The following is a 10,412-nucleotide window of genomic DNA, read 5'->3' as shown; positions in this document are numbered from 1 at the left end:
TGCCTAGCACCGCGACAGCCGTGGTCGAGGGCGGCTCCGCCTGCTCCTGTCGTCCCAGCGCCGCCGACGTCCTCCACGCCACACCGCCGGTCGCCCTGTGCACCGCAAACCTCGTGAACGCTGGCTCCGCCGCTACCCCGTGCGCAGCCCACCTCGTGAACGCCGGCGGTGAGGAGGTCGCGCCCCTCCATCCTCGCCCCCGCCGCTCCGCCCCCGACGCCGGGCCCTTCCGCCGCCTGCCGCCCACCTCGGCAGCACCCCGCGCCGCGCCGTCGAGCTGGCCCGTCGAGCTGGCGGATCCCGCTCAGCCCGCGCGCTGCCGCTGCTCGCCCCGCACGCCACCGGAGCTGGCTGAGCTCGAGACGCATGAGGCCGGCGGCGGAGGTCGAGCTCGAGACGCGTGAGGGTGGCGCGGGCCCGCGGCTCCGCTCGCCACGCCTGTGCCTCTGCTTGGCCAGTGAGCTCGAGGCCGGCGGAGGTCGCGGCGGAGAGAGGAGGGAGGAGGATGATGGGAGGAGCGCCGCCGCCATTCCGCCCCTCGTGTGCGCGCCGCCGCGACTGCGGCCCGCCGCCGTTGCCCCGCCGCACGGGGAGGAGGTCGCCCGCGCTCGCTCGCGCTGCCCGCCCCGCCGCTCGCCTCCGGATTTGCGTAGGAGGAGAGAGGGAATCTATTTTTAGCTCACATCTCTCCTCACGATGCAAACTGCATGCTGCAATGCCTCATCTGTTGGAGATGAATTTCGTGCGGCACAGTGTCCGCCGAGATGCAAAAATGGCTTTGCATTCCCTTGTTGGAGTCAGTCTTACTTTAGGCCCTGTTTAGATCCATAAAGACAAAATGCAAAATTTTTGAAAATCGCTTGCATGGTGTACTAAATGTAGTCGAAAAATAAATCGCATTACACAAATGGATTGTAAATCGAGAGACGAATCTAATGAACCTAATTAGGATGTGATTAGACACTAAATTGCTACAGCAATGCTACAGTAACATGCTCTAATGATGGATTAATTAGGCTCATTAGATTCGTCTCGTAGTTTATAGACGAGATCTGTAATTAGTTTTGTGATTAGTCTACATTTAATACTTCAAATGTTGAAGATTTCTTTCAAAAAAATCCAAAAATACAAAATGCAAAGTGATCTAAACAAAACCTTAGACTCCGGGAGATCTTATTATCAATTCCAACAATAAGTAACTCAATTATTAGATGATCTTGCATTGCCCATGCGGCCATACTATGTAGGTCAATTATCTAGAAAATTATTATTTGGGTTAAGGGCATGTTTGGTGAGGCTCTGGCTCCGGCTCCTCTAGTGAAGCAGCTTCTCTGATGGAGCTGAGTTATTTTGGAAAAATGTTTGGTAAAACAACTTCATCTTGTGTTTCATAAATTGATGAAGATGTCAAATGCCCAATATACCCTTAGCAATTTTTTATTTTACCTCTCATTTTTTAATTTACTTTCCTTTTATTCTCTCTCCTTATTCTCCAACCCACCATCGCCTGAGCCCTTCTTCCACTGGCACATCCTCCTCCAATGCGGTGGCAGCCCGCGCCTCCTCCTCCTCCTCCTCCTCCTCCAAGCGGCGGCAGCCCATGCCTCCTCTGGCACATCCTCCTCCAAAGCGGTGGCAGCCCGCGCCTCCTCCTCCTCCAAGCGGCGGCAACCCATGCCTCCTCCTCCTCTCAATGCCGGCGGTGGCCCATGCCTCCTCCTCCTTCATGCCTCCACCCGCGCCTCGATGCCCCTCACAAGAACAAGGTGGTCCAACGGACGGGACGAGCTCCGCGAAGCCGCGCAAAGCCACGATTTGTGCCTCCAACTTTATCCTTCTGCTCTAGAGAGTGGAAATTCCGGAGCTCTGACAGGGTTCCACCCTAGAGCCGTGGTGGACACCGTTTAGTAGGACTCCACGTGGAGCCGGAGCTGGGGCCCATTTTGAAGCTCTGCCAAACAGATTCTAAATTCATGTGATAGCTACTTCCATGATTCGATCTCTATTTCATCTTGACACCTTGGACATTTGAGATGTTGAGGAGATTCCTTGGAATCCTGGAAACTTATTTGATTTAAGGTAGGACTTTGATTTTGCAATTAAGCAACTGATTCAAGGCTGGCCTTCTAAAGCTAGTTGCAAATGTAGCCACATCATATGGAAGAATTTATGTATTTCAGTTAGTTGCAAACGGTAGAAACATCATGTGAAAGAATTTATACATGCTTTAGATCTCTGAATTGAATGAATGCATTGTTGGGAACTTTAGAAGAAGAAAATGCTACGTTTATAATTTAGATGGTTTGTTACTCCTTCTTTATTGATAGAAATACGCACAGTCTGTGCTCGTTCATTCAAAAAAAATTGTAACTTAGATGACGTGGCTGCTGCTGCTGGATTTCGACAGTGACTCATGGAATGTTTTGAACATTCACTAACTTGTGAAGATAACTCGAGAACTTCTAATGAGGGCCAGTAAGCTAGCCGAGGCAAAATGTCCCATCTAAATTTCTGGTTCTTGATCTTGATCTAATGATTTGATATTACGAGCAGTGCTTCTGCGGGTGAAAGAGGTGGCACCGTCACATAGTTGAATTAGATCATCGTTCGAGATTTTCGATCGAGTAGTCGGTGCAGCTACTCCGCGTTGGATTCAAGTTAAATGTCAAAACAGATCTTGAAACAGAGTTGGAACAGAAATTTCAAGCTGGTCCAACCGAATGGACTCTCTTGCTTCGCCAGGAAATTGGAAAAAGAAAAGGAAATTCGTAGCAGGGCGCAGTACGGCAATAGAGTAGACAGCTGGACTTGAGGCCAGTTGCTCGGTCGCCGACTCGCCGCGCCGCGCGGCGCAGGGCCGCAGGGGAAACCCGCGCGCCGTGGCGGTGTGGCTCTGGCGGCAGGCGGGGCGGCGCGGCGCGGCGGTGCGGCCCTGCATGGCAGCCACGCGCGCGCATAGCCCCGCTCCGTTCTGATCCGGGCACACTGCTTGCCACGCACGCACGGCTCTGTCCACCGCGCCAGCCAGCCCAGGCCTGGGGCCCACCGCACGCACAGGTATATACCACCACGGCGACGCCGCTCGGCAGACTTCTTCGCAACCGCGTCACGAGCCAGCCGAACTAACCACAGGTGTGTTTAGTTGGTGAAAAAGTTCATTATTATTTGATAAATAATGCCTAATCATAAACTAGTTATGTTTAAAATATTCATCATGTGCTAATTAATTAGACTATGTAATTAATTATTTTTTTCAACTGTATTTAATGTCTCCTGCATTGTATGTGTCCGAAGATTTGATGTGACGGATACTGTATATTATTTTTTGAACTAAACACCCCCCGATATCAGTGTGCGGTGCGAGAGAGACAGAGAGTGAGCAAGCGCAGGAGCGATGAAGGTGTTGGTGGCGGTGGACGACAGCGACTTCAGCCGGCATGCGCTGGCCTGGGCGCTCGACCACCTCTTCTTCCTCCCATCCCCGGCCGCCGACCAGCCGGCAGCGGAGGCGGAGCCTCGTGCCGAGCTGGCGCTCGTCCACGCCCTGGAGCCGCTCCGGCACGTCATGTACCCGGTCGGGCCAGGTGCTGCCCGCTGCTCTCTCTAGAATAGTCGCCGCTTGCTGGCCAGCCACCGGCACGTCGGTGCACGTCCGACGTCGTGCGTGTAAGCCTTACTGCAAACTTGCCACCGCGCGCGCAGGGTCGGCGGTGTACGGCGCGCCGTCGATGGTGGAGTCGGTGCGGGCGGCGCAGGCGGAGAACGCGCGCAGGCTGCTCGACAGGGCCAAGCGGATCTGCCACCAACGAGGGGTAGGTAGGCTAACTTTTTTCTTTCTTTTTCAGTACAAGTGCTGCATTCTGGGCGTCGTCGTCTGCCCTGCAGGTGAGCGCGGAGGCGGTGGTGGTGGAAGGGGAGCCCAGGGAGACGCTGTGCCGCGCCGCCGACGACATGGGCGCCGGGCTGCTCGTCGTCGGCAGCCGCGGCCTCGGCGCCATCAAGAGGTACGTAAACGAACGCGGGCCCGTGGTCAGGTCAGCGACACGCGGTTCGGATCTGCCTATTGATCGATCTGTGTCTGCACTGCACGCAGGGCGTTCCTGGGGAGCGTGAGCGACTACTGCGCGCACCACGCGAGCTGCCCGATCGTGGTCGTCAAGCCGCCTCGCGACGACGGCCACCGCGCCCACCAGACGGCGAGCTGATCGCCGGCGGGGGCAAAGAAACATCCTGATAGCCCATCAGGCGACGACGACGCCTCGACGGATTCAGAGATTCTCCAAGCTTAGGATGCGAACGATGCCGCCAACACGTCCTTGATGAATCCTTGATATGTTGGGAACCATCTTTGGTTCGACGATGTAAAAAAAAATCGTGCGCTTGGGTGAGAAATAAATCTGTGTAAATAGTAATTACCAGTACATTTTAGTAAAGATGTGTAAATAAATCTGTGCGCATTGTAGTAAAACTGTTTGGTTGGAAAGTAAAGATGTGCTTGGTTCCCACTTCCCAGTCATAACCTGCGGCCAAACCTAAGCTTAAGCTTGCCACATACTCCCTCCTTCCCCGTTTATAAGGCATGGTGGAACATGACACGGTCTTCTAAACAACATTTTGACCATTTATTTATCATATATTATATCACTTTTGATTATAAATTTATAATCATTGTAAAATATATTTGATTATGAATCCAATCATATGAAATTTGTATTATAAAAATAAAATTTTAATAGTCAAATTATTGGTCAAAGATGACAAGGTTTGAATCTTGATATACGTGTATGCCTTATAAACAGGGAAGGAGGGAGTACAATACATTTTAGTGTTGTTTAGTTGAAAAGTAAGGGTACGCTTGGTTCCGAGCTATGACATGCCAAACCTAAGATCATGCTTGCCACATGCATTTTTGTTGAAAAGTTAGAAATATCACACAAAACAAAGCCCACCCATAGAAGCAAAAATTTAATATAACATGAAAGTTAACCTCTGAATGTACTCTAACATGAAAGTTCACCTCTGAATGTACTTACAATATGTACCGGCTTCTTCAATAACTTTTTTTCAAATTTTTGTTCAAAAGTATGCACATCCTAGTAATTCGAAATGCACACAAGACAGAAGAGCTAGAGATACATGCTCGTAAACTTGGATCTGCAGCAAGTTTCTTTGGATGATCAGGAAGACCAACTCTCTTAGCACTGGACAGCTAATGGCTCCTATTATTCCAAGTCTGCCTATTTTGTCACAATTTAATGGTTCTTATTGTAGTTTCAAGGCAAACTACATATGGAAAGTACAATGCTGAGAGGAAGCACAAGTTTTTTGTCTAGCTTTTGGTTCAATCTAAAATTCTCACCGCAGAGAAACTTATCAAGAGGGCTTGGCTGTGTGATCCAAATTGCCCTTTGTGTGACCAAGAACTAGAGACCGCGGCTCCTCTTTTGTCTTCATTGTGTGTTTGCACAAGAAGTTTGGTTTCTGATGCATGGTTGGTCTAATGGTGTAGTGAAGACCAGGATTTACAAAACCGACCGGTCCGGTCAAACCGCCGCCCTCTGGTAGCGGTTTACCGGACCGGTTTGACCGGAAACCGGTGGAATTCAAATCCAAATTCAAAAGCACATGTGTAACCGGTTCCGACCAGTATACCGATCGGTCTGACCGGTTACCGGTGTTTTAACCAAAAAATCCGACGGTTTAAAAGTGGTTTCCCGGTTTTTACCGGTCGCCATATGCGGTGGGCCTTAATGGGCCGGCCCGTTTTTTCTTTTTTGATTTAACTTCATATGCCCGCAAACTATACTAAATGGACAAATTTTTGAGAAAATTTGACACCATTAGATTCGTCGCACCTTGAAGTATTTTTTAGGAATTTTTCATTTTTTTTAAATTTAAATTTGAATTTTGAATTTGGGCCGGTTTGGTACCGGCCCAAACCGAAACCGGCCCGGACCGGTTTGACCGGTAACCGGTCAAACCGGACCAGTTCCCACCGGTTTGGTTAACCCTGGTGAAGACACCTGAAAGAGGAGTTGATATTGAAGCATGGTGGATGTCTTCCTTGCGGCTAATACCTCAAGAACAGTGGAGACATGTAGCAACCCTGCTCATGTACACGACGTGGAATATACGGAATGAATGAAATTGAAGAGTTTTCGAAGGGAAATCAATGACAACTCCGTTGGTTTTAGCTGCATTCTGGAGGAGATAGGCCTGCGACAAGTGGCCTTGAGAGCGCCGAACATCAAGTAGTTCCTATGTTATTCCTACATCGGTTGAGTTTGTGTGTTTTCTGTTTTATGTAATATCCTCTTAGACTTTTGTAAGCCTACTTCTCATTCTTATATGATTTGGTAGTGCTCCTGCCAGTTTCTCAAAAAAAAAAAACTCTGGATCTGCAACTCAACCTCTTTACATCTTCAATCTGGAATAAGTACTCTAAAACTTGCGTGGCGCCTCCTAAACCTTAGGCTCCATAATGGAGACATGGAGTATTTTCACGGGAAAATTACAAAAATTGCGATTTCAAAACGAAAAAAAATCCAATGCGGGCTCTGGGTTTCCAACACTGAGCTGTGCATTGCGTAGGGTGGTAAAGAGTCTTAATTTTTAGCCTAGATAATTTAAGAGCTGGACTCTAAAAGATCGAACTCTACTCTTATACAATTTTGAGCTAAAAAAATTAAGTATCAAATAAGATTGTGAAGCGAGTATGACAGCCGACCCATTACCAGGGTTTCCAATCCCGACCGGACCGGCCTAACCGCCGGGCTCCGGTACCGGTTTACCGGTCCGGTTAGGCCGGAAACCGGTCGGAACCGGACAAAAGGAAATTTGAATTCGTTTGAATTCAAATCTCGGAGGTCAAACGGTACGGACCGGTATACCGGCCGGACGGTCCGGTATACCGGTCATGTGGGAGGGGTAGCCCGAACCGGTAAACCGGTCGGTTATACCGGTATACCGGACGGTTATACCGGTAAACCGGCCGGTTGGACCGGTATACCGGTTCATTTTCCAGCGCTTCAAAAATAGATCCCGGTGTAAAATAAAAGAAAATTTCGGCATGAGCTATGCACATTTTAATGTAAATGACCATACCAAAGCAACAAGTTATAATCATACATACAAATACAATAGTAATAAGCGTGCATACAAATACAGAGTCATACACCTAGACACATGAAACGAAAGTTCAACGTAGAAATGGGAAGACCCCCATTTGGGACGCGGTTTGGTATTCGGCGTTGGACATCAAAGCGATACCTCGCACTCTAAGCAGCTCAGCCTTGTAGTGTTGCCAAGTTTGGCCCGTCCACGCCGATGTTGTCTGCCATTCCTGAACTAACATAGTGTAAAAATGGGGGTCTTCCCATTCGTACACCCATCTCGTCGGTGGCTGCATGCTGATGTCAGGAATGGGATAGTGAAAAGAGTGCCTCGAATCGCTGTAGGAGGAAGAAGAGTGCTGTGGACTATCATAGTCCGTATAGTCCGTTGGTCCACCTGTTCTCCTCTGCGATTGCGGTGCTCCATGGTCGGTGTCCTGAGTAGCATGTGTGAACTGAGTCTCCCCTGCAATCAACCATATTTCATAATTAGTAGTCAATAGTCAGAAATATGTGTCTATTTGTATGTGCAATGTATACCTGTGAAACGAACACTACGAGCACGACCACTACCACCAGCAGCAGCATCAGCACCACTACCACCACCACCAGCATCAGGCCCAGCACCGTCACCATCATCACCATCATCACCATCATCGGCCGAGCTGCTATCCTCGGACTCCTGATATGGAGGACTATGCTCACTTTTGCCATCATCAGTCTCGGTGTCGCTGCTCACTGGTTTTGCTGTTCCTTTGCCTTTTCGACGCTTCGGGTCACCCTTCTTAGGTCCTTTCTGCAACTTTCTCTTCCCTAGGTGAGTGTCACCTATATTTGTACGTGCCCAATCGCTGATGGAATCATTCCCCGTAGCCTCACGTAGATCTGACTCGTTTATTTGATCTCTGACAATATGGGACGGGAGAGGGATGTCGCCGTCATCATCATCCTCGTCCAGAACTGGAGCCCGGTTAGATCTACCATATTCCATCCATTCCCGCACCGGATTTTTCTCATCATAGAAAGAAAGATGGGCTAGCTGGTCAATGAAATCACCTTCTTCACGCATCAGTGGCCCGGAGACCTCCTCAAGTCGGAGACGAAGATTGTAGTTGACATAAACAAGCTTATTAAGTTTCTTGTGCGACAACCGATTGCGAACCTTTGTATGCAGCAAGGCAAAAGTACTCCAGTTCCGCTCGCATCCACTGGACGAACAACATTGTGAAACAAGCCTCATGGCAAGGTACTGCAGTTTTGGAGTACTTGATCCGAACATCATCCACCAGGACGCTGCATGTGCAACCGAGTATGTAAGCAATATTTTCGAATAGAGAAAATAACAATTTCATACGGAATAACTCTTACATGAGGATGTCTTTGTGTCCATCGCCATCCGCATTGCCATATCACTGCTATACTCGCCAATTTTCTGCCGAAACACGTCAAACTCCTGCAATGCCTGGACGGCGCTCTGGAGATCCGTCATGCGCTGAAATGTATCCTTAAGTCCACGAAACATTTGTTGAGTTGGATCCATCGTATATGCATACCTCGGATTTAGGACAGCAGCTGCAAAATATAAATCACTTCAAATAAGCATTATTTCAATAGAGTTTAAAAATAGACGACTGATGTGTGCTTACCTGGACCCACATACGTGCCTATGAACACATCACGCAACCTCTCGTCCACCACCTCAACATACTCTTTCAGTGTGGAAACATTTGTTCCAAAGAAAGACTTCAGCTCCTGTTTCATAGTCTGGTAGGCCATCACGACTTCGCACATGTTCGGCTTCTTGTCCTGATCAGCGAAGCGAAGGAACTTGTATATTGGTTGAACCGTGTCGATGATATATTTCAATGCATCCCACCACTCCATACTTGAAAAACTTGCATGAGTAAATCTACCATCTTCGGTATTCGCCCATTTGCTGTGTTGGAACTCAGTAGATGCCATCCACTGCATGAAACGATCACGTTTCCGATAGATGCTCTCTAGGAACATGTAGTTGGTTCCAAATCGAGTGGCATTCCACTTGACCAACTCACCACCGATTGCGTTCCTCATCATTGTATTCAACTGACCATGATTGTGTAACCAATTTGAAATTCGCTTGCACTGCTTGATGATAACACCATGTTCAGGCCTTCGAGCTATATCCTTCAACATCAAGATTTTCCCCGTGTTCCCATACAACATCTCTGCTTGCCATTGTCTATCTGCATACATGGACAACAAAAATATATCATCTAATATTCTAACTCCTAAGTCATAGTGTCTAAAATCATCTAAATACACCTAAATCCTAAAACATTCTAAATCCTAAAACATCCTAAATCCTAAATATTACCTACATTCTAAATATACCTAAGTCATACACCTAAATCCTAAAAAAAATCATCTAAAATCATCTAGGGAAAAAACCTCACCTGCCGGCGGCTTACTGTCGCTCGTGGCGGTTTACCGCCTAGCCGGGCCGGTAAACCGGCCTCCACGGGCGGCTAACCGGTGGATCCGGTGGCGGCCCGGCTTACCGGTGCTGGGGCCGGTTAGCCGCTCTCAGGAGCCGGCTGGCCGGGTCAGGGCGGCGGACGGAGGGTGCTGGCGGCGGACAGGGGTTCCTAGGGGGCGAGAGGAGCGGACGAGGGGTTGCTGAGGCTGCGGGACGGTTGGGGATAGGTTAAATACGATGTGCCGCGCGATGGGCCTTAATGGGCCGTCGTTTTTTTTCTTTTTCTTTTTTGATTTAACTTATAAATTCCGCAAACCATACTAAATGAACGAATTTTTGAGAAAATTTTACACCATTAGATTCATCACACCTTGAAATATTTTTAGGAATTTTTTTGGGAATTTTTCATTTTTTTGAATTCAAATTCAAAATTTGAATTTGGACCGGTTGGGAACCGGTCCGAACCGGAACCGGTCCGGACCGGTTTGACCGGTTACCGGTCAAACCGGACCGGTTCCCAACGGTAAGGTTAACCATGCCCATTACCACCCCTTGCACATGCTCTCCCGGTTTGTTGCTCTCGAAGCTCTCTGCCTCTCTCCATCTTCAATCGGAGAAATGCTCTGGCCAGCTTTGCAGCACTTAAGCATAGAAGTTGTTTTCATCCCTCCTACGAATACTTTGATTCCTACAGTCCTGAATGCTTTACGTTAGACAGCTATCTTTTGCAAGCGCCCTACCATATGAAAACAAAATAGCTCCAAATATTTTTGAACTGCGAAATGTAACTGAAAAGTAAAAAAAGTAGCTCCGTTGCGTTCCAAATTTTTTTGTTTTTTGCT

The 10,412-nt window shown here is 48.4% G+C and overlaps 2 protein-coding genes across 2 annotated transcripts; one reads left to right on the top strand and one right to left on the bottom strand.

Annotated features, from left to right (window-relative positions):
• Nucleotides 1-3,394: 3,394 nt before the first annotated feature.
• On the top strand, nucleotides 3,395-4,483 carry LOC120693350 (universal stress protein YxiE-like). The gene is made up of 4 exons (XM_039976769.1): nucleotides 3,395-3,584; nucleotides 3,703-3,812; nucleotides 3,886-4,004; nucleotides 4,094-4,483. Exons 1-4 carry the CDS (start codon nucleotides 3,395-3,397, stop codon nucleotides 4,203-4,205), a joined length of 531 nt encoding a protein of 176 aa, XP_039832703.1. The 3' UTR covers nucleotides 4,206-4,483.
• A 3,812-nt stretch (nucleotides 4,484-8,295) lies between these two features.
• LOC120691505 lies at nucleotides 8,296-8,970 on the bottom strand. Its single transcript, XM_039974580.1, has 2 exons — nucleotides 8,759-8,970; nucleotides 8,296-8,684 (listed from the first exon to the last, which is right to left on the bottom strand). Exons 1-2 carry the CDS (start codon nucleotides 8,901-8,903, stop codon nucleotides 8,461-8,463), a joined length of 369 nt encoding a protein of 122 aa, XP_039830514.1. The 5' UTR covers nucleotides 8,904-8,970; the 3' UTR covers nucleotides 8,296-8,460.
• Nucleotides 8,971-10,412: the final 1,442 nt, after the last annotated feature.

This window comes from Panicum virgatum, chromosome 9N (genome assembly GCF_016808335.1).
Source record: "Panicum virgatum strain AP13 chromosome 9N, P.virgatum_v5, whole genome shotgun sequence".
NCBI lineage: Eukaryota > Viridiplantae > Streptophyta > Magnoliopsida > Poales > Poaceae > Panicum > Panicum virgatum.
This window is presented reverse-complemented; position numbering and strand designations above follow the sequence as displayed.

What these genes read in the sequence shown, in the direction of transcription:
- LOC120693350 (XM_039976769.1), top strand. Translation starts at nt 3,395, where the DNA reads ATGAAGGTGTTGGTGGCGGTGGACGACAGCGACTTCAGCCGGCATGCG. An exon ending in CATGTACCCGGTCGGGCCAG is followed by an intron (nt 3,585 to 3,702) that starts GTGCTGCCCGCT and finishes CCGCGCGCGCAG; the next exon opens with GGTCGGCGGTGTACGGCGCG. An exon ending in GGATCTGCCACCAACGAGGG is followed by an intron (nt 3,813 to 3,885) that starts GTAGGTAGGCTA and finishes TCTGCCCTGCAG; the next exon opens with GTGAGCGCGGAGGCGGTGGT.
- LOC120691505 (XM_039974580.1), bottom strand. Translation starts at nt 8,903, where the DNA reads ATGTGCGAAGTCGTGATGGCCTACCAGACTATGAAACAGGAGCTGAAG. An exon ending in AGGCACGTATGTGGGTCCAG is followed by an intron (nt 8,685 to 8,758) that starts GTAAGCACACAT and finishes TATATTTTGCAG; the next exon opens with CTGCTGTCCTAAATCCGAGG.